Source organism: Cordyceps militaris (assembly GCF_000225605.1).
Source record: "Cordyceps militaris CM01 unplaced genomic scaffold CCM_S00003, whole genome shotgun sequence".
NCBI lineage: Eukaryota > Fungi > Ascomycota > Sordariomycetes > Hypocreales > Cordycipitaceae > Cordyceps > Cordyceps militaris.
This window is the reverse complement of record NW_006271971.1, coordinates 1,188,434-1,208,941: the sequence shown is the minus strand read 5'-3', so window position 1 is coordinate 1,208,941 and position 20,508 is coordinate 1,188,434. Positions and strand designations below refer to the sequence as shown.

Genomic DNA, 20,508 nt, shown 5'->3' with positions numbered 1-20,508 from the left:
ACGTGTGTGTAGTGCCAGTACGAGTCTGGCGCCTGGGCCATATCCTATCGGGATAGGTACGTATCTAGGTACGCTTCAGGGCAGCGACACGAACTACGCAGTCTCGCAGGGCACAGAAAGTACCAGTGACGTTTTTTTATTCATCTATTTTCTACGGATACAAATGCGTCCTTCGATCCAATTTGGTGTAGACAAAGGCAGGCAAGCACCCGATTCTTGTCGCTGCAGCAAGCCACTGACGGTTCTTGGGCGGCTACCTGGACGCCCCCTCACCGGGGCCAGTAGCAGCATGTCGGCACATGCACCAACCCTTGTCTTAGATCCTGCCTTGCAGCCAGTTCTGTCCCTGATTGGGCCTGCAGCATCATGACATTGGCTGCGCACGTTTGAAACTGGCCCAGGTCCCCGGTTGCGTGGCAGCAGGTAGGTGAGATACGTGTACATTGTGGCAAACACTAATTTGTGGTAGTTTAGTCTTTGTATTTTGTATTGTTTATTTGCAGACAACCCCCTTCATCTCCCTTCCCGCAAGTACGCGCTGCCAAGAGAGCTGGTCGAATCCTGTAACAGCTTGGCCTAGCCAATCGTAACTCACAACATGCAAAAAAAAAAAACGCCCGAGTAATTACTGCACACCTGTCACCGTCGTCGGCCAGAGCATCCACCACTAGCTGCCCGCAAAGGCGTCCTCCTTCCATTTCCCACCGTCTCCGGCGCTCTTGGCCGCAGCACCGGCCGCCCCCGCCGCCGACGACGAAGCGCCCAAGCTGCCCGCGTGCTTCTCTAGGTCCGACGCGCCGAGCCAGTACAGACACATAAAGACGAGCAGGTGCAGTGCGACGCAATATGCGGCAAACAGATTTCGGCTGCTGCGCGACGCCAGAACCATTCGCGTGATGGAGTAGACCGCGCGCTCGGGTAGGCTCATCCGCTGATAGGCCCGCGCTGATTCGCGCCCGCGGAAGGCAGCAAACGGCGAAATATTGGACTCGTACGCTGCGCGGTATCTGTCCATGGCCATGCCTGGAGTTCCTGTTTCTCCGATGGCTACCGTGGATGGGTTCGGATTTCCCCCGTACGCAATCGCCGAGGATGATGTTGCGCCTGAGCGATTGTATGTTGAGATGTATCGTGTCTTCTCGTATAAATTTAGGTTGTCCTTTTGCAGCGCTGCCACCTCTTGTCGTAGCTGTTGCACTGCTTTGTGGCTATCCGACACATCTTGTTCCAGTTGTGCGTTCTTCTGCTTGAACCGGTCTCGCTGCGCCGTCACCATCGGGAGGATTCCAGACCCTCCGCCCATTGGTTCCCTTTCACCCCCGCCTCCGCGAGGGTCTAATCCACTGATGATGGACGACGTTGGCGAGATTCTGCCACTGCGTCGGGTCTGTGCTCGTGTCACATATGTTCCCGCAACGGATGCCCCAGACGGGAAAGCGTTTGCTCCTTCTGCGTGCATTTGCTCCAAATCCCCTTCGAGCTTCTCATTCAAGATGTGAGCTCTCTCGAGATCAGCATTCGTTTTGGACATATCTTCTTGCAAGTCCTCTAATCTTGTTTGCAAGTCTTGATGCGAAACTCTTAGCACCGTGAGCTCATCACCCAGCTTCTTGTTGCGTCCTAGGAGCAGTTTCTCCAAGGTGTTGCCGGCATCGGTGTCGCCGTCCCTGTCAGTTGGAATATCGTCATCGTCATCGCCGGTAGAAAACTCAATACTCTTGAGGACTTCTAGCTCCTGTTTCACTTCATCGTAATCACTCCATTTCTGCACCTTTGATCGGAGCGATTCTTTCTCGTCCCTGAGTAAAGCTACTTCACGTTCGGTGGATCGAACCTTGGTATCGAGCTCTCTCTTGAGACTTTCCTTCTCTAGCCTTGTGCTGTCAAGCTTTCGAATGAGCGATGAGTTCTCGGACCGCATCCTCACATAGTCGGGGTCGTCTTCCAACGATGCCTTTGGCGGCAACGAAGCCCTAGACTTAGCTTCAGCCAGTTCCAGCCTCATTTGTTCGTTTCGAGACTCAACATTTGCCAGTCGCACACTTGTACGTTCCAAGTCAGAATGCAGCATTTCGAGTTCCGCTCTGGAGGCCTGGTTGCGCATTCCTTCCTGATCGTCACCGGCTTTTCCGAGGCGCTGATTTGTTTCATAGGTGGCCTTCAGCTCGTTGAGTAGTCTCTCTTGGCTCTCAACCTTCTCTTCCAGGCTCTTCTCTTTCGCCTCCCAGTTGTCTTTGCGCTCGCCCAACACAGCGTTCCAGGACGATTCAACATCCTTCACTTTCGTATTCAGATTATCCTCCAGGTCTTTGCGCGCTGCTAGCTCAGACTGTAGTTTCTCCTCGGTCTTTTCGAGTTGCGCAGTAAGTTTCGCGACATTCTCTTGCAGGTGCTTATTTTCGTCTCTGAGCTTCGGGGCAGTATCTTCCGACACCAGCATAGCATCAACGGAGGCTTCCAGCAATGGGTATGGGTCGGGCGCTTCGGAAATAGACGAGTATGCTTGTAGGAAAGCCGAGTTCACGGCCTTTGAGTGATTCGTTAAGAGGTCGATAAAGGTTTGGTAGGCTGGGGACAGTTAGCTCAGTCTACGTTGCATGTAGTTCGTTGTGGAGTACCTTTCAGTAATCCCTTAAACTCTGTCAATTTTGCAGAATCTTCGAGTTTTCGAAAGTCCTTCGTTTTTTGAGCCAGGTCCTTGCGTTGTACAGTTGAGTCACGTTGATAAGTAACGATATCTGAGGCTGTATTATCGAGATTCGAAGTGAGGGTGGTAAGATCGATTGCTGAGTCGCATCAATACGTGTTTTTTTCTTGAAGAGAAGTCGCAAAAATACTGACTTCTCCATGCAGAAATCGCATGCTGGAACTTGTTTCCAGTATCCCCAGCGGCCCCAGAATCCGCGGCTGCAGCTGCATGTGCAGCTCCGTCTGTTGTCGTCGCCATACTAGTCATTCCACAACACGACTAGCATAGACTCTATATCCACAGTGCGCGATTGGGGATTAATGCTCAGACGGCAATAAATCAACAGCGCGCTTCGAGCAGCGTGTAAAGGGCGATTCGAGAGGTCGTGGTACACCAGTGAAGGAGTTAGAGCTCCAGAGGTCCAGACACGTTGGTCGCGCCACAAGGGGCTGACGTCGCTGTGCCCCACTTCAGCCCTCTTGAGCTTCGACCGAACGTACCATCAAAAGGTCACTCAATAATCGACAACTACCGGACGACTCTCTCGTTGAACGGGCATGTGTTTGCGACGCGGCGCATGCGGAGCTTTCAAATGAATGACGCGAAAAGGATACGACAATGACGCAGCAGGGCAGCAGTCAGCGAGACCTGCCGAGCGCTGGAAATGGACCCTACTTATTGCAACCATTGCTAGACGATGTACCTCTCTCCGACGATGGCTCCCAGAGCGATGTCAAAATCAATTGCATAGAATACTATGGTAAATCTTGCAAAAGATCATCGCTTGTGCTTCGCTAACGGACATCGCAGACGGAAATCTTTACGTCGGCACGTCCGCCTCCGAGCTCTTGCACTTTGTCCGAATCCCACCCGACCCTGCCGATAAAAATGGAAAACCGATGTTTATTTCGGCATCAAGGCTCGTGCCCCCATTTTTGGAGACGGATGGAGGACTGCGACCTGGAGTACAGCAAATCTTATTACTGCCACGCGCGGGCAAGGCTTGCATTCTCTGCAACTCGACAGTAACCTTTTACTCGCTGCCCGAGCTCACACCAGTTTTCGAGTCAACGCAAGTGAAAAATTGCAGCTGGATAGGGGGTGTTGACCTAAACGACCCAATAATAAGCGAAGACCCGAGTAATGAACCAGAACCAGTTACGGTATTAATGTCGTTGAAGAAGAAGATACAAGTGGTTCGTATTGGCGATAATCCAAGGCGTCTTAGAGTATGTATATACCTGTCACTACTCCGTCAGTCTAACGAGCTAATTGTTCCCCCATAGAATATAGACTTCTCTGCTAGCTGTCTTTCCGTACGCCGAGACACGATCGCCTGTGTTGCGGATTCGAAGCTATACGCCCTTCTGGACGTCGAGAAGCAACTGAAGATCCCATTAATGAGCATATCATCCTTGGAGCCACCAACTTCGCCCGAATCTATATCTCAACCAGCGAATCTAGCTGTAGAGGCTGGTGGAATATCTAGGAGCGCGTCAACCTCTCAAGCTGCTCGACACTCTACCCCACAGAGCCACACACGGAGCTCCAGCTTTGGGGGGGCAATTCTCGGCAATCTGGGCCGCCAACAGGATCATGGTGGTGGTCTATCAAGAAAATCTTCTTCCCCAGATCAGCCCGGTACACCGCAATCCGATCTCATCGCTGACAAGGCTCTGCCTGATGTTCCCTCGGAATCACAACCCCGCCAGTCATCCGACATGTCAAGACCTCCGGCACTCAGGCCTCATATTGCCTCACCTACTCCGGAGGAATTTCTGATAGTGACTGGCACCAACCCTGATGAGGTCGGAATCGGCATGTTCATCAATTTAGATGGCGACATAACTCGGCCAACTATATCATTCCAGAAATACCCTGAACAAGTCGTGATAGATGGCGGGAGCATGAACCTGGCGTCGTCTCGGAGTGGATTGTCCGATGAAGACGACGGGTATGTTCTTGCTTCCCTGGATATTGAAAATCGAGACAGTCCGAGATTTGGCATTGAAATCCAACGGGTGGATGCTGGAAGTGAGGCTCACCCTGAGAGGCACTGGCTTTATGCGACGGGCTTGAAGCCAAAGGATCCATATGGTATCCGGTCGCTTCTTGGCTGCGAAGAGACGATATTTGAAGAGATCGTGGAGAAGCTCAGTGAAAAGCGCTTCTCATCGTTCCCCAACCCCAATGTGGTATCATTGCCATCTCTGAAAAGCCTCGACTCCCGTACGGCTGGGTCTATAGAGCGTTTGTCTAAGGAACAGGAGCTATTTGAGAGGAACGTTGACTCGCAAGACGACGAATCTTTACCTGACGGGTGGGAGACCACTCGTGTATCTGAAGGCGAGGAGTTTGCTCGAAGATTGTCCAAAGTATCAACGAAACTGGTAGCCTGGTCTGGCGATAAAATCTGGTGGGCAGTTCGGAATCCACTGATTTTACAACTGGAAAGTGCCTTGGGGGCTTCCAATGACAGCCAATTGCTACCGAACAAGCTGAACAAAGATGCTGTTTTTGGTACAATAGCACGGATTCGACGCCGGGAGGCAAAATCAGAACTCGAATTTATGACTTTTCGGTATTTACGTCAAAAGGCAGGAATCTTACTTTTGGGCGCTCTGCTCCTCGCGCCGCCGCACAAGGAATTAGCGGATCCAGAGGTAACTGCTATAGAAGAAATATTTGCGGACAGTCAACTGGATCCACGAGTTGTTCTCTCCATGATTCCTGGCGTCAGAAATGAGATTATCGAGGGGCAGAATGGAATATGGATTTATGGTGGCGTCAAGAAAGTCACAGAGATGATTCTTTGCAGCGATGAGTTTGAGGCGATCGCAAAGAACAGCATCGGGAATATGGAGTCGAGAACGCTTCATTTTCTGCGCCGCTTCCTTTCGACATGGAGAAAAATGAAAGGGTTCGGAAGTGTACCCGATGAGCGAGAGGTGTTTAGGACAGTAGAGGCTGCGCTGCTACTTGTCCTCCTCGAGTTGGACCGGCGCGCTCCCAAGGCACTTGGAAGACACAGCCCCGTCAAGATTGAGCTTCATGAACTTGTTGACAAGGGGGTGGATTGCTTCGATCGCGCCGTCGATATCCTCGAGTCCCACCATCGCCTCTTCATCCTCAGTCGCTTATATCAGAGCCGGAAAATGGCTGGCGATGTTCTAGCGACGTGGAGGCGCATCCTCGAGGGTGAGCGCGACGATGGACAAGAATTACAAGACGGCGAGCTGCGTATTAAAGATTATCTCTCCAAAATCAGCAACCAGTCACTGGTAAAAGAATACGGTGTTTGGCTGGCCAGACGAAATCCAAAACTGGGCGTGGAGATCTTTGCCGAGGATAAGTCCAAAGCTGCCAGGTTCGAGCCCAACCAGGTGGTTGAGATTTTGAGAGAAGAAGCACCTATGGCGGTGAAGCACTTCCTCGAACACCTGACGTTTGGGAAAGGACATACAGCATATATCAACGAACTCATCTTCTACTATTTGGACAGTGTCATTGACGATTTGAAAAACTCCGAGGTCAGTCGAGATGCGGTCATGGCTGCCTACGCAACATACAGGGCATTACAAGCGCCTAAGCCCACATACCATCACTTCCTCACGGCAAATACACCAGAAGACAATGAGGTGTGGCAGAACCGACTCCGGCTGCTTCAGCTCCTAGGGGGGGCAAACGATTACAATACAGCCAGCATCCGACAGCGCATCAGCAGCTTGCCCGGGGACTTGCTCGTGCCGGAGACGATTATTCTCGCAGGCCGAGAAAGCCGCCACGAGCAAGCGCTGCGCCTGCTCGTGCACAAACTGGGCGACTACGACTCGGCCGTCTCGTACTGTCTACGCGGCGGCGGCGCCAGCGTCTTTTCCATATCCCCGTCGCGGCGTCGCGGCGACGCGCCGCGGCCGCCGCCGTCCATCAAGGACCAGCAACGCCTGTTCCACGCGGTGCTTCGCGAGTTCCTCGCCATTGACGATGCCAGCGCGCGCGTGGAGCAGACGGGCGCCTTGCTGGAACGCTTCGGAGGCTGGTTCGACCTGGACGAGGTGCTGCGTCTCATCCCTGACGGGTGGTCTGTGGACGTGGTGGCGGGTTTTTTGGTCGGCGCGCTGCGACGGCTGGTGCGCGAGCGCCACGAGGCCAAGGTGGCGAGTGCACTGAGCGGTGCTCAAAATCTACGCGTAAGTTATGATTTCAGCATGGTTGTGGACGAAAAGGGCCCGACGAGGGCGGAGGCGGAACCGCCGACGGAGGCGGCGTGAGCTGGGCGGGCGGTGACTATGTCTGACTATATAGCCGGTGATTGTACTAGTAAAGCAAACTAGAGGTGAATTTGTGAATGAAATTTACTATCCATTGATTTTGCTTTCAACCTCGATGAACCCAAGAATGAATTCACAACTACAGTTGTTCTGGCAAGAGGAATTGATCTTGCTGGGCCTGACCTTGCTGGGCTTGCCACGGGTTCCGAAGCGACGGGCAGCCCGCCCACTGTGGCACGCAAAGCTGAAAAAGCGTCGATGCCAACGAAACAACTAGGACAACGCCAAGCTTGTTTTCTGGGGGGGTGGTCTCGAGACAAGCCGCGACAGGCAAGGGAGGAAGGAAATGGCACTGGGGGAACGGACGGTTTGGCCTTGTCGGACAACACCCAGCTGCCACGGGCGCATCAAAGGCTCAACTTGGAAAAAGGGGGAATGAATAATTGTGGCCTGGGTTTTCTTCTTTCTTTCGATGCAACTTTTGGGGAAGAAATTATAGTTATTGCTGCTCAGGTCCCCACGGAGACGACACACTCACTTGGTCACGGAGGTATTTGGTCTGGTGACAAAACAGTCGAGGACGATAACTATTGCCTTTACAAGCTTTTTGCGCGAACCACATTCCAGCGCCGTTCGTTCAGCCGTTCGGACCGGACAAGAAGCCACCTGGGGGGGATTGTTCCGAGCTGATATCCCCCTCCCCCGTTGTCATCGTTTCCAGCACTGGCTATTCCCGTTTCGTGCGCTCCGCGAGAAAAAGCTCCGGCGCAACGTCGCAACGGTACAAGTGTCTCGCGTTGGAATGATGGTTGGCTTTTTGTGTTGTTGTTTTTTTCAGCTGAGGCGTTCGGCAATTGTGTTGGTGGGGGAAAGGCTTCTTGGTCGTGTTTGCGAAACTGGGTATAAGATGGACGGGCTTGCCCCTTCTATCCCCCAGGTTTGGCAGGCAATCATTGTGTCTCTCTTATTTCACTGTGTTGCGAGGCATGGCAGACAATGACCTCATTATGAATATACAACGCCACAAACGATATATGCCTGGTCCAGGTTGGCTTTACCCTCACAGCGCCGCGGACAACGGCTCAAAGTCCGCTCTGTGTCTCCTGTCCGCCGTCACCTCAACGTGGCAGGGAATTACGACAATCACAATGACAAGGCTGTACTAGGAGAGTTGCTTTGAGATGAGTGTATTAACAAGCAAAAATATGCGAACAACTGATGTATGAATCCGGGACTGGCTACCCAGCCGAGGGGAAGGATCCGACGCCTATGAACCAAGATTGTAAAACATGCTTCAACAAAAATAAACGCCAGCCGTCTGTTCCGTGCAAAACAGCATGCAGAGAAATCCGCTAAAAAGCAACTGAAAAACAAAGAGCAGGGTATCAATCAATCCGTGGCACTAGCCTTCCGCTCCCCAAGAAAGCGCCCTGCAAGTCGACTAAAATCGTCCCGCCGAGTTGGAACAATACATGTTCCTATTATTCAAACATTCCACACTATTCTTCCATGTCATAAAAAAAGGGTTGGGTACGCCTGGTCGCAATGCATTTGTAAAGCCAAGACTCTTCGGAACCGGTTCCGTCAGATTGCCCTTGAATCGTGTATGGGAGGGCTAGGCGCAGCAAGTCATATCATTCCGCATTTCGTTGTGAAAGATCACGAAGAAGCGGGTGTCGGGTCTGCGGCGGGCTCGGTGATGCTAAGGATTTGTTGTACCCTCTGCATCTCCATAATCTGCTCCTCGGTAGGGTCGTCGGAGATCCAGGGACCTTTTTCGTCCTCGGTGGCGTTTAGGAAACCTTCAGCGCGCTTCATGGTCTGCACGTCCAGGTCTGTGACGTAGGCCTTGCCATCCGAGAGCTTAAGGCGAACCTCACGGTCGGTAGAGAGCATCAGATCATCCTTGGCCAGGCGGCGCCCGCCATCGAAGACGGCCATGATGCGCTTCTTCATGGTCATTTGACCCTTGTCGAAGCCCCAAGATGAGGGGTAATCCTTGCGATTCTTGCGACCTCGTGTCTTGCCAATGAGGGGAACACCGCCGCGGGAATGCGTTAGGCCACGCGACTTGGAAACGCCGTTAATGAGAGACAGCTTCTTCTTGGGAGACGCATTGAGGCGGTCCTCGCCGTCGTCTTCCATTTCCTCGTCATCTTCGTCCTCTTCGCCGGGAGTACCCTGGTTCGAAGGCGTGGCGGTAGGCAAATTATTCTTCTCCAAAGTCTGGTGAACGCTACTGTCATTCTCCACCTCGGCGAGGCGCTGGGCGTTGATGGCTTCGGCAGGATCCTCTTGCTGAACAATGCGCAAGACGCAGTCATCCAAATGCTCATAGAAGTCTTGTGCATTGGAGAAGGTCTGGGAGCAAGTGCTGCACTTGCCAGTAGCATCGGGCGCGTAGCCAGTAAGCTTTTTGCCGGTGTTGCTGCCGGTGGGGGCCTTCTTGCGTGAGTTTGGTGGCGTCTGCTCGACACCATGGACCGTTGTGAGATGGCGCTTGAAAACGTCGGCGCGATTGAACGACTTTTCGGCGGCCGAGCCGGAGCCGGGACAGAAACCACAAACCATGGTCCCCTTGTAATGGGTCAATGTGTGGCGATTCTTATCGTACTTGCGAGCAAAGCCCTTGATGTGGTACTCGCAAGTTTGGATTGGGCACTTTTCGGGGCGCTCAGTCTGGTGCGTGAGCATGTGCGCCTTGAGGTCCTTGAAGACCTTGCCGCAGTCGGGGTACGTGCAGCGCTGGCGCTCCTTGGTCTCGTCGCCGGAGAAGTTCTCGGCAGAGCCAGGCGAAATGAAGCCGCCGGCCATGCTCTGGCGGCGAGCGGCGGGGTCCATGGGGGTGCCGTAGGGACTGTGAGCGAAGCCGGTCTGGAAAGAGCCATTGTGGAGGTAAGGAGAAGAGGAGCTGGTGCGCATCATCGAAGGTTGAGGCGAGGCGGCGAGCGAGGGAGAGGCGGGATACGGATGGACGGGTTGATGGAAGCCGGCATCATATGGCGAAAAGGACATTGGGTTCGGCTGTCCAATCTCAGGGTGGATCAGCGAGGGATCTGGAGCCGGGATCATCTTGTCAGTAAAGCTGCCACGGTAGAGCACCGGGGTGCGACGAATTGAAGGCCAAACAGGAAGCTATGGTTGAGAGAATTGCAGGGCAACGACTATGATTATGGCAATGGAGTGGGATAAAAATGAAGAAGAAAATAAAAAAAGGTTCAATGGTGGCGGAGGGTTGTGGACGTGGCTGGAGCCGTGCGTGAGGGGCCTCTAGGCCTTAGATATGGGCAAAGACCAGAGGGACAAGGCGTGGTTGATCCAGCGGCTAACTGGGGCGCTGAGTGTGCAAGTGTGGTGGACAAATGCACAGACTGGTGGGCATCCCACGGCAATGTCTCGGTTGGAGAAATAGCCCGAAGCCCCCCGGTGTACTCGGTAGAGTGCGAGGAAACGAGGAGAGGAATTGGTGCAAGACTGCAAGTAAAAAGTGATGATGAATGATGAATGATGGACGATGGACGATGGATGCGAGGCATATGAAGAAAAGGAGGGATGGGACAAGGACAGGCAGCGGTAGACGGCACTGAGGCTGAAGATTTGCGCTGCAGTCAGAAAGGACGCTGCAGGAGCCAACCTTTAGCGAGCATAGGTGTGTGTGGCAGGGCCGTCGAGCACTGTAGGCCTCCCATAAGGGGACACACAAAACCGTTCCACAGGCAGGCTGTGTAGGCTGCTTGCTGGCTGGCTGTGCAAGTGGCCAGCTGAACAAGTCGGGGCAAGCGGGTCCTGTGGCTCGGCGATGCACGCTAAACCGACCTGAGAGTCCTGCGCTGCAGCGTCCACCGATACAGAACCTGACGCTGCCTCGGCGCCGCCGTTCAGGATGCAGCCATGACGTCGGATATAGGACTGTCGATGGGCAGCAGCTGCGCAGTGATGCATCCCCAGGGAAGGAAGGATTAAAAGGGAAAAGGAAATGGAGTAGATCAGACGTTGCGCAAAACAAGCCAACCATACAGAATAGCAAATAGCAAAAGAAAATGGAAAAAAAAACTCACCAACAAAAGTCTTGGCTTGCGTAAAATCAAATGTCGACATGTCATCCACATTCGAGCTCGAGAAAGTCGGGTAGTCACCTCCCGTCATGTAGTCGCCCACGATACCGGGTTGCATAGTAGCCCACTCCGGGACGCCGAGATGGCCGGTATGTGACTGTGGTGATCCGACGACAGAGGACGGCGCCGACGGCGCCGAAGCTGTTGACAGACCCGACGAAGACAGTCTCATATCGCCATCGTCGTGATATGTGCTCGGCGAGGTGCGGGTATTGAGGATGTAGCTGGGCATGCCGTGTTCGCTGCTGTACATGGTCTGCTCGAGGCTGCCCATGGTGGTCGCGAGGGAGCCTGCATATGCGCTGTAGGTGTCGGCGGGGATGCCCATATCCATCGAGGCCGACGTATAGGCAACGCCGTGAGAGTGGTGGTCAGAGTACCGTGTCATTTCCTTGTCGTCCTGTTGCAGGAACATGGTAAAGCTTTGCTCGGCCATTCTGTGAGTTGGAGATGCTGTGAGAGCCACGGCGGGTTCCGTGGTGGCGGCTTGGTTTCGGAGTTGCAATCAGGTTCGACGCCCTGATTGTCCGTGAGCCTCAAAAGAGAGCCCTTGGGGTTCGGCGGCGCCAGAGACGGTGGGAAAAACAACGAGATGAGACGAGGCGCAACTCTATCGCATTCCACAGCCGGTGCTTGAGCGGTTGCGATTCTGGTGAGGTCTGGATGGCGATGAACCCAGGTGTCGGAAATGCTTCTCGTAGCCGGCGGTCGGTTCTAGATTGTCACAAAAATCTAGAAGAGCGAGTGTATGCGTAACAGTCGTGGCGAGGACCGTTCAAGAGGAGGGGAGTAGTAGTGGTGGTAGGAGTGGTAAGATGGGGGTAGCTTGTAAGTCGAGCAAAGAGCGTCAGGCAAACAAGATCCAAGCTGAGCTTGTGGCAATTGAAGAATAAGGGTAGTTTTTAGCCAACTACCTACCTACATATGTAACTAGCGACTTTTGTCCCCGCCGGAGACCCAGCCTACCGGTGTGCCTCGTCAGTGACGTGGTTCGCCCGGCAGGCAACAGGGCAAGGCAGCGCTCCGGCCTCGTCTCGGACGACCTGTCCCCCACTGGTTTGAGCAGAGATGCAAAAGGCAGCGCGCGGGTGTGTGTTTGCTGCCTTGTTTTCTCTCCAACTTGCACACAGTGCTTGACCGTGGACATGCGCCGCCTCATACATCATTGTCTAAGAAATGTCTCGAGGATGCCGGTAGTTGTACGGACTACTCTGTTGTTGATGTGGTTATAGCTACCTAGCAGCCTCCCCGTCTGAAAAAAATAAAAGTAAAAATTGCAAGGACACAGCGACCGCCGACTGACTGACACCTGTCTTTGAGCGTGGTATCCCGACCACATTAGCATTTCTTTTCTTCGAGGCCGCCGCTTGCGCGCGTCACCTAGGTACCTACCTAGGTACCTATTAATATGACTTGAGTTACGGTGGTCAGTCACTGTGATGAGTGGTGTGGCGGCGGCCACAGCGCCCCCTCTCTCCCCCCAGTCCCAGGCGATCGGGGAGGTTTTTCGCCTGTAACTTGTGGCTGGTCGGAGAGTGGTCCTGTTCTCCTCGTTTATTCTCACAACAAAAAAACCGAACAGTGCGAGACTGTCCAAAAAGAAAAAAAGCCATCTTCCTGGTTGTCTAACTCATTACTCCACTGGTCAGTGTGCCATCCCGTCTCTTCGCCCGGCCGCATCCTTTTTTGGTGGCCAGTAATCCGGGCATCAAGTTGCGCCGACTCTTGGCTCCTTGTTGTAGTTACATGGAAAGGAAACTGCCCACCAGAGCCAGATAGCTTCAGGAAGGAGCAGCAACGAGTAAACCATGCAGGCTCCTACCAAATAGTTACTCCGTACCAAGGCTTCGTTCGCCGTAAACGAGACAGATTCGGGCAAATGATTCGAGACCGTCTTTGGGAGGGACAAGGCGGCCGGAGTAATGCCATCTCACTTCCGCTTTTTGACTCTGTTGATGGAATTGCCAGTTCTGCGGTCAATGTCCTCCGTATGTACCTAGGTACGCCATTATGTCTTTCGCAACTGTCCCCCCAACCCTTGAACCGGCTGGCCCCCATGATGTGCCAGCCCAGATGGCTGTGAGACATGCGTCTGCCATGCGAGCTGGGCCTCCCCTCCCCCCCCCCCGACTCAGACTCTTTTTTTTGGATTGTCTTTCAAATCGGCTTACCTATGGTGGTAGCTTGGCATCCCGCCCCCCCGATGCACGTCGGAGGGGGTTTCAATCAAGTCCATGTATATGCACAGCAGTGAATTGCAGGTCGTACAAAGAAGCACGGCTGGGGGAACCGGACGCGCGCGCGCCCGCAAGTCAACGTCATTTTCGCCCATGCCGCGGTTCGACGTATCAGTCAGTACTGGTATATCCGACTTGGTTAAGCACCGGCATGTTCGGCCCGTAATTTAGACATGATCAAGCATCGTCATTGTAGTGTGCGTGCCTTATTATGGGGGGGGGCTTGCTGCTAATACTGAGACTGGTAAGATAAAAGCCAAGATTAAGAACACGGCATCTGCACCCAAAAGCGAGATCCACCGTTTCCGTATTTTCGTTTGGTAGTTTAAAAGAAAGCTCCCTCATAATAATAACAGACAATCGAGTATGGCTTTCACTGACTAACAGTTGAACGCCAATGACGGAGACGGACGACGCTGGAACAACAAAGCGCTAGTTACAACAGTTCCAACAAGCCACTCGGATACGGATTCCTATTGGTACGGGCCAGGATGCGACCCCAGCAGTAGCTTTGAACGAACTTTGCCCATCTTTGCCGCCCAAGTCTACTACTCCGTATTTGCTCCGTGATGGAGCAATATGCAGATGGATGCAGGCAGACAGGCCAGCCCAGGAGACCGGGCGGCGCGTCTGCAAGCCTTTGGGTAGTTGTGGCGTACTGCCCGCTGCAGCGAATCAAATGGCCGCGACAGGGATATGGTTTTGGCAGAGATGGGTGTGTGTATTTGACGTGTGCGGTGTTTGTTGTGGTATCGAGGTTTTTTCTGGATGCTGCAATTTCCCGTCCTTTCAGGCATCTCAAAGCAAAAGAAAAGAAGTCACTGCTCGGTTTCTATATTTATGCAAAGAACCAGGTCGCCGGAGCCCGCCACTCGGGGTCATGGAAAACGCCGCAGGGCGTCTCGTCGTAGCCTCGTCAGCGAAGCCAGCTCATGGCCCTGGCCGCACCGGCTCCGACGGATGCGCCGCCCTAGACCCCCGGCCTGGCAGAAACCAAATCCTGATATGTATGTAGTTAGCTGTCTCCAAGCTGCCAAAGGTGGTTTTTTTTTTTTTTTTTTTTTTCGCGAGAGGATTTCCCGTTGTGGAAATTCGTGTGCGCATCGCAACATGAAGCAGCCCCGTCTCTCCTTTCTCCTATTTCTCCGAAAAGCAAACGGCCGTCTCTGCGGGTTGGTTTTGGGAAAAGCAACAGTCAGTTTTGAACGTTATGCTGGATGGGAAAGGGTTCATGCACTCCCGTAACTTGCCGACAAGTTCAATTCGGTATCGCGAAAATAAAATTACAACCTTTTTTTGCTTTTTGGAGGGGGTGAGGAGGGCTGTTGGAACAGCTGAGGCTTGCGAGGCGGGATGGGCACTACGCACTACGGACCAAGCACTGGGGACCAAATTGCAATGCAAAAGCTTCGTGCCACGGGCGACGCCAGTGAGCCGCTATGCCGAGACGAGGTTCAAGTGCAACAAATCACGATGCGGTGGCGTGGCATGCCTATTCTTGGGCCTCTACCGGCATTAGGTTTGTAAACTGTTGATAGGCAACGACTGGCCACTACCAGGAGGGACATGGACATGGGAAACCCCGTTGCCGGCACGGACATCGCGGCGGCGCCTTCTCCAGCAAGTCACCGGGCCAAACGGCAAAGCCCGTCTGGCAAGTCTGTGTGCTGTCCGACAGTCTGGGTGCTTGTATGTAGTCATGTACGAGACATCTGTAACTAACTAGTTATCGCGCAATTGTGCGGTACGCCCACCGATTGTAGTTGCATCATCTGATCCACAAACCCGTTTTCCCTCTGCTTCTTCTGGCTGTTATTAATTAATTCCGTCCCGCTGTAACTCGCATTGTAACGTACGGAACCCGTCCGTCGTGCGAAGTCTGCGTTCTGCGCCTAGGCATGCCCCCCCGGTCCTGTCAAACGCGGCGAGGCATACTTGCTTCCTCGTCTATCCGTACTTAACTAGTTATGACTTTCCCTTTGACTGGGTCCGCCCGTCCATCATGGGGCAACAAGGTGCGGAACCCTCGCCTGTGACTGACGGGGATTAATAATAAAAAAATCAACGACAGTTGTCGGGCGATGTTGGCGGCAACCCGTAAGCCGCCCCATCACCGGTTCTTGCATGCCCCGCGCCGCCGCCGATTCAACGGGACGCGTATGTACTGTATTGTGATGTAGTATGTACGACAAACCAAGTAGAAAAAGACTGGGTAATTAAATACTGGAACGCACCACGTGCCCAAACATCAGTGATCAATAAATCGTGCTAATTTGATTACATATGCAGGCTTTTGGAGACTGGCGCCGCCGCCGCATCGCCCTGCCCGTCCAAGTCTCGACCTTTTAAATGGCGTTTGCCGTGTGGCTGTTTTTTTTTTATCTTCGTTTCTCGCCCCCAAGGGGTGGTGTCTCGTCAGGTCCCAGGGAACAGGAAAAGGAGGGGTGCTACCCTTGTATTCCAACTTTTGTGGCTTCGATGCCTCTTGTGGCCTGGCCTAGGCCCCAGTTACTCAGATGAAGCAACGCCCGGTTTTGGTCATTGCGCGTCCTGTCCATGTGTTATTCATTTATTTGTGTGGTGATGCTTCCTATACTGGACATTTCACGGCCAGAGTGTAACGTCCTGGTGGCAGTGTGTGTGTAAGAAGCGTGTTTATTAGCCTGTGACGGGCTTGGCGGCACACAGTCAGCCGATTCACGCACCATGTGTGAAGCGTCTCGGTAGGCGACATTGCTTCTAGAATGAACCTCAATCATTCGGTGCATCAAGAGAACTGGGGTGTGACTTCCGCAAATCCTATGTCCTGCATTTCGAGGTCTTGTCTCCGGCCAGAAGATGCACGTCTGGCTAGATCAGGACATGTTCTGTGTAGGCATTCTCGATGGGGTTCCTCGATGAGGTTCCTCGATATGGTGACGAGGGTGGCAGAGGTGCACAACATCCATTCACGACTACTATTGAACACCATTCCCCGCCCCGCGTACCGTGCACTAAATAACGATGCCCATCAACACGTAACAGGCACGACCACATCCAATGCTACGTGTGGCAATGTCAGCAGCAACGACCACAGCTCCCAGTCATCTTCCTTTAACGTTAGACCTGAGGTATAGGGTTGGTACGGATACCAAAGTGTACTGAGGCATTCTGGCTACAAACTCCACCAGGCAAGCTTTCCGCCGTCTCACTAGTTAGCACATGATCTCAAAGCCCGCCCGATCATGGTCTTGCCTTGCCAAATTAGCTCCCTGGAGAAAGCCTAGCCGATTGACTTTGTCCGTCTCGGCAGTCGGAGCATGCCTGCTTTTCGTGGCGAAGCAAGGTGACTACTGTCCACTATTACAATTGGGGGGAACCGCCGTAGTGAGAGAGGGCGGCCGCTGGTAGGGCTGAGGCTGTGCAGCAGCGCATCCCGCGATGGGAGCTGGCACAAAAGTTGAAATAGAGTTCGGTACGAAATACGAAGAAATGGGTAACTAGGGGTGATGCGCGAGTTGCATAACGACTTGTGGTACAAATTAGACGGACGTGGGCTGCAAGAAAACTTGTCGACTCCATGCGCGGACATGCGGAAAATGTGATCTTCATTGCCTCATAGTAACAGGGACTGGGATGACTCTTTTCGCTAATTTTCCCCTTTCCTGCACATTTGTTGGGCAAAAAAGCCTTCGACGCCTTTATTATGTAGGGCGAACCAGACAATTGGTCGTGGGCGAACCACCATCCACATCCAGCATGTCAATCTTAGATACACCCCTCGAGGGCCAAACGCGCTTTTAGCGTCTAGTTCTTGATGAATAATTACCGTCCGTGCCTACAGGGAAAGCTTTGCGACTAGCGTCGTGGTGATGAAGACTAATAAGTCATGATCTCGTTGGCGATGACTTGGTTATAGATTGTTGCGTACATATTACAGGCCAGTCGATGGGGAGAGGGAACCAACTATAATGCTTTGTATAGATTTGTCCCGTTCTCTGATGGTGATATTACCAGGTGATATTGCCAGGGGAAACACGAGGGCTGGAAAGGGTGCAGGCGCATCAGCATGGGAAGGGTCCCAGAGAGGGGGCGTCGCAGATGCGCATGCAACACACCAGCTACCAGCCCTGTGCTGTCGTTTACCGCTTTTGATCAAAAGAGAGATTCTCGATGAGTTAAATTGGGCCAAAGTGCACTTGGCGGTCTCCATGTCCATATTCTGAAAGGGCTGCGCCAGAGAGTTGAGTCTCCCCACCAAGCGAATTGCTGCAATTGCAGGATATCGTGTTGCACATCAACTCGGTCAGCCGACAGCGTCCGGTAGGCAGGCTCCAACTGCGACATGATTAATATATGCACACAACTGCTGGTTAGGTCCGTCATGGATAAAACAGGTTGTTTGCATCGCTATTCCCACACAACCCGCATCCTCCTGTACAGAGAGAGTCTGTCTGGACACGGCGGTTACCGTGGCCCGTCGCACCAAAACTATGTATACCCCAGGTTTGTGCGAAACCCTGATTGGCAATTTGTTAGCCCAACGCACTGGCGCACTCTTCTCCAAAGCAGTCAGCAATTGGAACAGTGATCGCCGCCGACCTTGTCGCAGGACATGTCAGGAGTGCAGAACAGGCCTTTCCTTCGCATCCCGTACCCCTGGTCAGAATCGGACGACTGCTCGGCAGGCATTCCGACCAGTCGGCAGCTCGAGCGAGACGAGTGCTTGTGGTTGCATCGTCGCACATTTCCTGCTTTCCTTGTTCTCCACGAGACTAGCAGCCAATGGCAGGTCAAGGGAGGCCTTAACATTGGATTCGTAAGGTACTAGGAATACCTAACTAGTTACATAGTTAACTAGCAGGTGGAGTTTTGGCCTTGCCCGTCGGCTGTCGTATTTATCGCATAACAAACCTCATCAGTGCCAACAGGAAGCCAAGTTACTGATGACGCCCGAGCCATCCTGGGGATCGCTTGACCGTCTTCCCATTTTCCTGTCCTTGCTTGCTCCACCAAAGTCCATCTTGATGGGCAAGGACAAGCCTCTCCCTTTTGCGCTAAACTGTTTTGGAGGAGCCGACGGCCTCTACCCAGTTTCTGGGAACAGTTAGTTATTAATGAGTTGAAACTAATTATAACTTTTTGCCCCGGGCTGCCGCCGCGAGCCAACTGCCAGCGACGCCCGTTCTGATAGGCTCCGGCCAACGACGGCGCGCCAGACGCCACCGGCGGCGCACCGCCAGATCTGCGAGATAGATACCCTCGGTCTACGTCCGGAGGACTGAAGTGGCAAGAACTGTGTTGCTTTACGGGAACGGAAACGCTGGGTTAGGTATCCGTACCAGCGACGAGAGAAGGGGGGGCTTACCGTGACTGCCTTGTTGGCGGTGGCGCGTCTTGTTTGTTGTCGAGACATGACCATGTCCTGGCACAACATGATCGACAATCCACTAACAAATTCGTGCAAGCCCCTCAGAAGCAAAGTTGGCGCCGTCGCATCCCCTGCCAAACTCTCTTCTCAGACGGGGGGGGGGCGAGATGGCAGGTCAAACCCGGCATTCTGGGAAATGATTCAATTCGATCAGAGGCGCAGGGGGTTCAACCGGGCGTCTGTGCCCTCCTGGCGCTGCGACATGCCAGCACGAGCCCAATTCAGGCCTCCTGTGCTGTCATCGGGATGATCTTTGTCTCCCCCCTCGCCCCCAATGCACCTCCCAGCCTCGCACTAGTCCAATCCTTCCGCGAGAGAAGCGACGGCCGCTTGTTAACCTCGAGAGCATCCTGTGCCTTTTTTTTTGTCGAAATGATATGCGCGGAGCTGTGGACAGACACATATGTGTATGTATGTGTGCGTATTGGGGATTACATGGGGCACGGCACCGTACAGAGGCTCATCGCCAGATGTTCTTGGCCACCACGGGCAGCATCGGAGCTAACTAGACTAGCCCCGGGGGCCGTTATCATGACCGCTACGGGGTTGAGCTGGCCGGGACGAAGGCGGCCAGATGAGAACCACAATTCGGTGCGCAGCAGCGGCAGGAGATGGACAGGGAGTCTGCTTGGCTCAGAAGAAGAACGAGACAATGGCTCCCTGACGGCCTCTCGTATACGAAATGCTATCGAATGCTCATCAAAGGCGCATGACAGGGGAATGGGGCTTTTGGGGATTGGCAAGCCCCTGCGTCAAATTATATATTCAAGAGACAAGAACCAGATTTCTCTGCCAGTCGAATGACTCGCCATGGTACATTTCCGTAGGGCTGCCAAGCCGGGATGACGCTGTTTTATTTATAAGGCCAAATCTTGCAGCATTACGAATTCATGTCTGATCAGATATCCATATTCTCTAGTTACTGGGACTACACGGGTATCGTGAGACGGGGCCTCGTCCCAGGCTCACACCAGTTTTTGTTCTTGTTTTTCGCATTATCAGCAATTTGTATCGCACACTGCCACTTTTCTGATAGCATGTCGCCGCAATAGTTTGGTTGGTCACCAGGCGCGGACGGCAGCCCTGTAACTAGGGGGGAGCTGGCGCTTGGCCAGCAACGTGGTCAACGACACCAAGCTCAGAAGGGTAGCAAGTTGCAAATGGAAAAGAGACCAAGCCGGATTCCCGGTGCTACAGAACGTGGTTCATCAAGCAGAATGGCAGTTTTCTACCGGCGACGCGTTGCTTGCCGAGTCATCACTGGCCAAGAATGCGCCGTCAACGTCGCATTTTCCACGAATGCCGACAATGATGGGCAGATTCACGACATCATCCTCAAAGACGGTGAATGGCCTTGTGACTAGTTTGTTCCTTACTGGGCAACTGTCCATGCTGTTAGTTAGGCGAACTGCAAGGTCGTATGGATTGCCGTTACAAGGTGAAGAGTTGAACGAGAGCCGGAGGTTTAGGGGCGGTCCGACCGTGCATGGTTAGAGGCTGTCCTGACACAAATGAGTTGCGAGATATTCTGCCTGCCGGTTATGACCACAAGGATCCGACGCTTCGGCCTGACGATGCTGCAGGGGAGGAGGGGAAAGGACACACTAGCCTCGCCTTGTTTTTTGACGCAGCTGGGGAAAGAGTATGGCGACTCCTGGAGGGGGGGTCCGAAAAATAAGCTTCAAGATGAGCGGGCAATAGAGATGTGAGCGGGCAATAACGATAGTTGCGTGTGTGTGTGTGTGTGTGTGTGTGTGTGTGTGTGTGTGTGTGTGTGTGTGTGTGT

At 53.3% G+C, this 20,508-nt stretch overlaps 4 protein-coding genes across 4 annotated transcripts in view; 1 reads left to right on the top strand and 3 right to left on the bottom strand.

Moving 5' to 3' along the window:
- Window positions 1–667: 667 nt before the first annotated feature.
- Window positions 668–2,956, bottom strand: CCM_03988 (Golgi membrane protein (Coy1), putative; the record flags this gene model as incomplete). Its single annotated transcript, XM_006669136.1, has 3 exons — window positions 668–2,568; window positions 2,619–2,786; window positions 2,842–2,956. 3 exons carry the CDS (start codon window positions 2,954–2,956, stop codon window positions 668–670), a joined length of 2,184 nt encoding a protein of 727 aa, XP_006669199.1.
- A 351-nt stretch (window positions 2,957–3,307) lies between these two features.
- CCM_03987 (TGF beta receptor associated protein 1, putative) lies at window positions 3,308–6,960 on the top strand (the record flags this gene model as incomplete). Its single annotated transcript, XM_006669135.1, has 3 exons — window positions 3,308–3,449; window positions 3,500–3,765; window positions 3,976–6,960. 3 exons carry the CDS (start codon window positions 3,308–3,310, stop codon window positions 6,958–6,960), a joined length of 3,393 nt encoding a protein of 1,130 aa, XP_006669198.1.
- A 1,659-nt stretch (window positions 6,961–8,619) lies between these two features.
- On the bottom strand, window positions 8,620–11,511 carry CCM_03986 (Zinc finger domain-containing protein, C2H2-type; the record flags this gene model as incomplete). Its single annotated transcript, XM_006669134.1, has 4 exons — window positions 8,620–10,095; window positions 10,291–10,580; window positions 10,662–10,886; window positions 11,019–11,511. 4 exons carry the CDS (start codon window positions 11,509–11,511, stop codon window positions 8,620–8,622), a joined length of 2,484 nt encoding a protein of 827 aa, XP_006669197.1.
- An 8,300-nt stretch (window positions 11,512–19,811) lies between these two features.
- The window catches only part of CCM_03985 (uncharacterized protein), a gene marked incomplete at both ends in the record, with an annotated part of 1,504 nt that continues 807 nt past the window's right edge, over window positions 19,812–20,508 (bottom strand). Inside the window, 2 exons of the mRNA XM_006669133.1 lie at window positions 19,812–19,913; window positions 19,955–20,097. Coding sequence (XP_006669196.1) covers window positions 19,812–19,913; window positions 19,955–20,097 — 245 coding nt within the window. The remainder of the gene's footprint in view (window positions 19,914–19,954; window positions 20,098–20,508) is intronic.